Below are 9,090 nucleotides of genomic sequence, written 5' to 3'. Positions count from 1 at the left end.
GGATTTTACATGATCTTTTGTGCTTGAATTGGTCACAATTATATAATAGTGTAGATCCTGTTGTCCCTTTGAATGAGAATCTAGTCAACATAATTGATAGGCGTATCCCTTCTCGTGTGCTAAGGTACCGAGTGAAGGACAAACCGTGGTTCAATAATGATTGTAGACGTGCTTTTTTGGAGAAGCAGGAGGCCTATCACCTTTGGAAGGGTAACAGATCAGATTTGACCTGGAACAACTATACTCAGCTTCGAGCTTTTGCTCAGAGAGTTTATGCCTCAACTGAAAAGGAGTACAATTTAACCATAAAAGAAACACTTTCTGGTACAACTCAGGAACATAAATGGTGGTCTACCCTTAAATCTGCACTCTCTGGTGTAGATGCAACAGTTCCTCCTTTACTTAAACCAGATGGCTCAGTCACTCACTGTCCAAAGGAAAAGGCAACCCTTTTGGCTGATGTTTTTGACAGTAAACAGAGTAATGAAAAACTTGAACTTCCTCATTCCTGTTTTCCTGAGGCTAAACTAACTAGTTTAGCTTTTCGATCTCGTGAGATTAAAGCTCTGTTGATGGACCTTGATGCTTATGGAGGTGTAGACCCAAATGGTATTTTTCCTTTGTTTTTTATAAAGACAGCAGATTTCTTAGCTCCAAAGTTATCTGTTATTTTGCGCAAGTTAGCAAGAAGAGGAGCTTTTAGCACTAGTTGGAGAATTGGTAATGTTACTCCTCTATGTAAATGTGTTTGTGGTAGCTCAAGTCCCACTGATTACCGCCCAATTTCCATAACTCCCATATTATCTAAAATTTTTGAACGTCTTCTGGCAAAACGTCTTAATAGGTTTGCTGAAGGTAATCATCTACTCCCTAGTTTGCAATTTGGTTTTCGTAAAGGCCTTGGAGCATGTGATGCCCTTCTTACAATCTCCAATGCTGTACAGAAATCCCTTGGTTGTGGTCGGGAAGTTCGTATGATTGGCCTTGATTTTAGTGCTGCCTTTGACCGTGTTAATCATGAGGCCCTAGTTTTCAAACTGAAACAGTTGGGAGTGGGTGGGTCGTTTCTTAGCATTATTATTGATTTTTTAAGTAATAGATCTCAAAGAGTTGTTGTTGATGGGCACCATAGTGATTATAGGAATGTGATATCTGGTGTTCCACAGGGTAGTGTTCTTGGCCTATTACTTTTCATACTATATACACATGACATGTGGTTTGGCCTAGAAAACAAGCTTGTTGCATATGCAGATGATGCTACTCTCTTTGCATCAATTCCATCCCCTGAATGTAGATCTAGGGTTGGTGAATCCCTTAATAGAGATTTAGCTAGAATTAGTGCATGGTGCAAATTATGGGGTATGAAGTTGAATCCTAACAAAACTCAAAGTATGATTGTAAGTAGGTCAAGGACGGTGGTTCCTCAACATCCGGATCTCAGTATTGATAATGTTTCTTTAAATATGTATGACTCTTTCAAAATTTTAGGTGTGATTCTCGACAGTAAATTTACTTTTGAGAAACATATAAGGTCTGTGTCTTCTTCAATTTCACAAAAAATATGCTTATTGAGAAAGTCTTTCAAGATTTTCGGTGATCAATCTATTCTGAAGAAGTGTTTTAATTCCTTCATTCTACCTTGTTTTGAGTATTGTTCTCCTGTCTGGTCTTCAGCTGCTGATTCTCATCTTAATTTGTTGGACAAAAACTTACGGTCTATTAAATTTCTTATTCCTGATCTAGATATTAATCTCTGGCACCGTCGTTCAATTAGTTCATTATGTATGTTGCATAAGATTTTTCACAACTCTGACCATCCTTTACATTCAGATCTCCCTGGACAATTCTATCCTGTTCGTAATACTAGGCAGGCAGTTAATTCTAATAGCCAGGCCTTCTCCATCACGAGGCTCAATACTATGCAGTACTCTAGAACTTTTATTCCAGCTGTGACCAAGTTGTGGAATGATCTTCCTAATCGGGTGGTTGAATCAGTAGAACTTCAAAAGTTCAAAGTTGGAGCAAATGCTTTTTTGTTGACCAGGCAGACATAGTCTTTTTATAGTTTATTTATGACATATTTGTTTTTGATGTTGTTGATAGTTTATTATATGACATGTCTGTTTTGACGTTGTTTCTTATTTTAGAATGATTTATTGTTAATTTGTTCTCTTCATTTATTTATTTCCTTATTTCCTTTGCTCACTGAGCTATTTTTCCCTGTTGGAGCCCCTGGGCTTATAGCATCTTGCTTTTCCAACTAGGGTTGTAGCTTGGATAGTAATAATAATAATAATAATAATAATAGTTATAGATAGGCACTACGCATCACAAGGAACTGTCTATCCTTTGAGAATTTAGCCAATAAATCCTCTATGAATTTAGTCAGTCTATTAAAAGAGAGAATGATAGAAGGACTGCAAGTCCTAAGCGCAGCGGGGTGCTAAGAATCTCCCGGTTTATAAATACTAAAGAAGAATTGAAATTGGTAATTGGTTCAGATTTCGGAGTTACGGCAAGTGGCGAATGAATTTATAGAATATAGATTGGATATCGTGGCCTTAAGGAGACCCGGTTGTAAGGAAATTACTAAGGAAATCTTAGACCAAGGAAATACACACACACACACACACACACACACACACACACATATATATATATATATATATATATATATATATATATATATATATATATATATATCATTAAGAATATATAAGTTATAAGGGAATGGGTAGGAATGATAATGACACCGAAAGGAGAAAAGGCATTAACCGAGTGGAGCTCTGTAAACAGTTGATTGTCATTTGCAAAGTTTAAATCGAAGCAGTGCAATATGAGTGTTATAGTTAACTATCCAGCAACAAATGATTCCTCTGAAGAAAGACAAATAAATACTATGAAGAACTGCAGAGTGAACTAGATTATATCCCAAAGAGAGATATGGAAATTGTGATTTGTGACCTCAGTGCTAAAGTTAGAATGAATAATCTAGGTATAGAGAATGTGATAGATGTTGAGGGTCTTGGTGAAGTTGCGAATGAAGAAGTAGCATATTTCATAACTTTTTGTTCAACAAACGATCTTGTTATAGTAGGTACTCTTTTTCAGCGTTAGGACATCCACAAATATACATGGACTTCACCATGTGGAAATAACAAAACATCAGATAGATCATATAGTTAATAATAAAGATAGAAAGGGGACTCTGAGAAATGTAAGATAGCTAGAGAGGTGCAGATATTGGCAGAGATCGCCAACTCCTTATTGACACAAGAAATGAAAACTGAAAGCATCCCACCTAAATGTGAATGGAATACCTTGGCTTGATACAACTAAACTTCTAGAAGACAAGCACAGAGAAAAATTTGCAATTAAACGTAGAAAACGATTTGCAGTCTTAGAGATTTTAAGAAACAAAGGCCAGATACCTAATGAAGAATAGTGTGATATCAAGGACATATATCAGTCAGTGGTAGCGAGATTTTGGGGCATGTAGTTACAAGGAGAAAGCCATTGATATCAAATGATACTTGGAATACTATAAAAAAAGAGACAAAGACAGATATCGATTGTTGAAAGTTTTCAAGGAAGTAATAAAAATTACAAGTTAAAGCGTGGTAAGTATTTCAGCAATGATACTGAGGTTAAAAGAAAAGTCAGGAATGACTGGAGAGAATATCTGGACAGAAATGCAGATGACACTAACAAAAGCTATGCAGTAACTCCCAGAGCACTTACAAGTTTATTTTACCGAATGTGGCATGAAGAGACTAAACCCTGTGAATGGGATCTGAGAGTGATGGTGAAAATGGCAAAACAGGAGATATGGAGGATTGCAATAATTACAGAGGCATCACTCTTACGTCTGTTGTCATGAAAATCTATAGCATGTTTAATCTAAAGAGACTACAGAGAAAGATTGACGAAAAGCTGAGAATTGAACGAGCAGGTTTTAGAAAAGTTGGGAGTTGTACTGACCAAATTTTCATTTTACAACATGTACAGTAATGTGCACAATATAGAAATCTACTTTTGATGGCAATTGTGAACTATGAAAAAGACTTTGATAGTGTGCACCAGCCAATTTCGTGGAGAGTCCTGCGGTATAATGGAGTTTCCCATAAGTATGTTAATTTGATTAAGTCTGTTCATGAGTATGGACAGTGCAAAGTTAATGTTAATGGAGGGTTATCAAATGAGTTTCCAGTAAACATTAGAGTACGCTAGGGGAATGTGTTGTCATCTATATTGTTTATCATCCTCATCGATTTTGTAATGCATAAAACAGTTGGGGATTGTGGAGAAGGATTGGACTTGATTGGTAATAGGGAATTAGTTGACATAGAGTATGCTTATGAGGATGTTCTTACTAGTAGAAAACCACAGGATTTCTAATGCTTGCTTACCCGAATGCATGAAATATCACATGAGGGAAGGGGGGCCTCAAGGTGAATAGAAGGAAGACAGAGATGATGAGAACAGAATATGTAATGGAAAAGGAAATATCATGGAAAGGAGAATGGATTAGTGAGGTAGAATTATTCAAATATTTAGGAACTACGATTTCTAATACTGTGTCTTTAGAACTGGAGTTTATTGAAAGAATGAAGAAAGAAAATCAAACAAAGGCTAGACTAAGTAGAATTTCGAAATCAAATCGCCTGAAATTACATATAAAGATCAGGCTATATATCAGTCTAGTGAGATCTGTGTTACCATATGGACAAGGGTCTTCGTATGACAATGAAACAATATCCAACAGATTTTGTAGATTTAAGAAGAATATTGGAAGTTAAATGGAAGGACAGGATTAGAAATAAAACTAAATGAGAGATTACTCAGGTGCCATATGTGGATGAGATCCTGGTGAGGGGTAGATGGAGATGGTTTGGGCAAGCTCTCAGCACTCGCAAAGAAAGATTAGCTCATCATAATTTTAACTGGGCACATCAAGGCACTAGAAGAGTTATAAGAACCAGGCTTACATGACTGAGGACTATGAAACGTGAAATAGCAGACGATGAATGAAGATATGTTGATTTAAAAGCTAAAGACAGAGGCGACTGGCGAAATCTATCCGATGCCCTTTGCGTCAATAGGCGTAGGAGATGATGATGATGATGATGATGATAGTTGCTATAGGTTTCCGCCAATTACTACCGCTATTTCTACCAAAGAACAATATTTTATAACTAACTTGGTTATCCAATTGCAAATATATAAGTAGCAGGTGGAATATCCTGTTTTTGTCTGCAAATGAAATACAAACGAAATAAGACTCACACAGTTTTTAGGTGTCTTTAAGTCATCAAATTTGATTCTCTTTGCTGATGAATTATTTGAATAAATTATGACATATATCAGGTACAATGAATGAAAAGTAATGATTGGAAATATAATTTGTAAAGCTATTTGACTTAAAACTTTTTAAGCATTGGTAAACTTTGAATAGTGTGACAGAGGAGCATCTTTTTATTTTTTAGAAAAGGGGCCCCATTTAAAGAGCGTTTCTTTAAGGCCATAATTCACTTGTGGGAAAGTGGGATTTCCAACCAATGGAAGAACGAAATACAAGATTTGATCATAAAGAGGAAAAAAGAAGAAAATGCAAAAGAAAATCGGTCAGATGTTAAATCTGAAGCCAACGTTTTATCTGTGAGTAAAATTAAACGAAGAATGAAATATAACAATTAAGTAACTTATTAGCTGATGGATGATTTTGAAATTTAGGAGATTTTCTTAATAGAATATATTGATTACTACTACGGTTTAGTTGTACAATAACATCTTTCTTAAATCACATCCTTAATCATGCCTTCTAATATCTATACTCATTATATTTGTTTTCTGTTTTATTTTTCTCTCTATTAAAGGGGGAAAGCGACAAACGAGTTTTACGAACACAGCACATGTTGGGTGTCTACCTGATCCTAATCGTTGGGCTGACCATTGCTCTACTGACATTTATCGCAGAAAAACTCATTCAGAATTTGAACTTCAAACATGGTTAGAGACGAGATGTGGATACGACCAGTCACTATGAAATTTTTGTGGTGAAGAATTATAAATTATAAGTGTGTAGTGTTGCATGCCGTAAAAAATACATTACTGCAAAATATGAGCTGATTAGGAAAAATAAAAGTGCAAGAACATTTAAATTGTTTTGGTAAGAACCCTTTCTGTAAACAGGTTTTAAACACTTTTTTTTACATAATTTTCTATCAATGAATAGTTGATCTAAAATTAAAATTTAAGATTCTATCAATTAAGCGTTCCATCTTAAGAAAGACATTGTAGAAAAAAAATTAAATTTAACAAAAGATTCATGGTATTATTGATACTTTGTATGTTTTTATGATTACGTATCTCTGGAGTTGACATTCGATAGATATGTGGAGAATACTGATAAATGAGTGGGAATATTTTGGAATTGCTTTTCGGAATTTGATAATTATATGGTTATCATGAAATTTAAGAATGATATAAAGAAATTTACGCTAAAATTGATTGACCGTCTTTGATATATAAGGATATGTTCACATACCTAAAAAAAATCATGTGTGAATGTACTTATCATGTAAATATGTGCTCACACATGCACACGCACAAACATACACACACACACATATATGTATGTATATATATATAAATATATATATATATATATATATATATATATATATATATATATATATATATATATATATATATATATATATATATATATATATATATATATATATATATATATATATGTATATATATATATATATATATATATATATATATATATATATATATATATATATATATATATATATATATGAATATATAAATCATATACATACATATATATACATCTATTCGGTCATGCTCAGCTCTCTCCGTCCCTAGAGTAAGGGGGAGAGGGAGTAGTTATACCTTGCCAAAAGGGGGCTGTGTGTACTTGTGCGCGTGTGTGCATATATATCTAAATATTTAGCCCTCATTTTGACGGGTTGCGTGCACTAGTGAAGAAAAAAATGTTGGAGAAGGTTCAATGTCAGATTCGTTCATGGAGGTTAGATTATGCAGCAAAAATCTTTATGGAATATATACAAATAAGAACAAAGGCAGTTGAGTGATTTAGGATTGGGAATACTTCATTAACAAAAAGTGATATACCGGAAGTAGAGAATAGCTATTAGGTGATTGGGTTAAAATTTGAAATTAGGATACTCCTCAGGAGAGAGAGAGAGAGAGAGAGAGAGAGAGAGAGAGAGAGAGAGAGAGAGAGAGAGAGAGAGAGAGAGAGAGAGAGTCTTTCTCATCAGTCATTCAAAGTAACGAAGGCACAAACACCGGTTGTTGGGAAGACACACTATCTCTTACTGACATTAATCATTTGTGAATACTTTTTAACCATTTGTCTTCAATAAAATACCATAGATCAGATAAAAAAACTTAGGCATGTGCAGCAGGAAATTCTATCATTTTCTTGCTATGATCCAACAAGACTCTTCAAGAGGTTCTTCCCTTATCGAAATTATTTTTATAAACCCACCCGTCTTTCACCTATTCTCTGAGTTTGTAATTCACAATATTTCCTGACAATCAGCTTGAGAACATAGAGACTGTTCATCACTGTAACAAGATACTAGAGTTCAACCAGTCTCATGAATTATTTAAGAAATGAATTTAATGGACATTCTATATCACCTCGCACTTGAAAAAATTCATTTCAATCAATACATACTACATTTATAGATCAATTTCTAGACTTGTTGATAAAATTTACCTTTTTTCATTCATTACAAATAATTACTGTCAACAAAAGGATTTTCGTATATTTTCATTTAAATAGTGAACTTATTCCTTATAGATCAACTTTTTGTATAATTTATATAATTGTCCTTTGTATCGTATTTCCAGAGAGGACTACAGTCACTATAATTCACATGGAACTCAGGATATACCGAGAACCAAATTTTACAAATTGCCAATGAAACATTTTATGAAGATTGAAATTCCACAAACAAGAGTTTCTTTACGTAAGTTTCAAAAAAATACCTTCATTGATATATATTTCTAGTTAGACTGTTAGATAAACAAATAGGCCTCGATAGGGACTACACGTTAAATTCTGATAAGGAGTTGGTAGCTCTCAGTTGGTTGAACTATTTTAACAAAAAGACAGTTATGGAATTGTTTTGAATATTATGTAATTGAAAACCGCTCTCGTAGGAAGGATTTCTCAATAAATAGTCGAAATGCTGCGAAAGAAGGTATGCCCACAAACATTAAGTATATATACATATATATATATATATATATATATATATATATATATATATATATATATATATATATATATATATATATATATATATATATATATATATATATATATATATATATATATATATGTATATATATATATATATATATATATATATATATATATATATATATATATATATATATATATATATATGCAATATATATTTAAAGATACCAAAATTACTTTCAATACCCAATTTACTTTCCCATGATATATTTATATATATATATATATATATATATATATATATACATATATATGTATGCATATACATATATACTGTATATACAGTATATATGCACATATATATATATATATATATATATATATATATATATATACATATATATATATATATATATATATATATATATATATATATATATATATATATATATATATATATATATATATATATATATATATATATATATACTGTATATATATATATATATATATATATATATATATATATATATATATATATATATATATATATATATATATATATATATGTATATATATATATATATACTGTATATATATACTGTATATATATATATAAATATATATATATATATATATATATATATATATATATATATATATATATATATATATATATATATATATATATATATATATATATATATATATATATATATATATATATATATATATATTTAAGTATATATATATATATATATATATATATATATATATATATATATATATATATATATATATATATATATATATATATATAT

The 9,090-nt window shown here is 31.5% G+C and overlaps 1 protein-coding gene across 1 annotated transcript in view; it reads left to right on the top strand.

Annotated features, from left to right (window-relative positions):
• Window positions 1-7,988, top strand: part of LOC137657524 (glutamate receptor 1-like) — an 18,007-nt gene extending 10,019 nt beyond the window's left edge. Inside the window, exons 3-5 of the mRNA XM_068391863.1 lie at window positions 5,487-5,658; window positions 5,877-6,009; window positions 7,915-7,988. Coding sequence (XP_068247964.1) covers window positions 5,487-5,658; window positions 5,877-6,009; window positions 7,915-7,988 — 379 coding nt within the window. The remainder of the gene's footprint in view (window positions 1-5,486; window positions 5,659-5,876; window positions 6,010-7,914) is intronic.
• Window positions 7,989-9,090: the final 1,102 nt, after the last annotated feature.

Source organism: Palaemon carinicauda, chromosome 18 (genome assembly GCF_036898095.1).
Source record: "Palaemon carinicauda isolate YSFRI2023 chromosome 18, ASM3689809v2, whole genome shotgun sequence".
Classification (NCBI taxonomy): Eukaryota; Metazoa; Arthropoda; class Malacostraca; order Decapoda; family Palaemonidae; genus Palaemon; species Palaemon carinicauda.
Note: the sequence above shows the minus strand (reverse complement) of the source record. Positions and strands in the feature narration are given on the sequence as shown.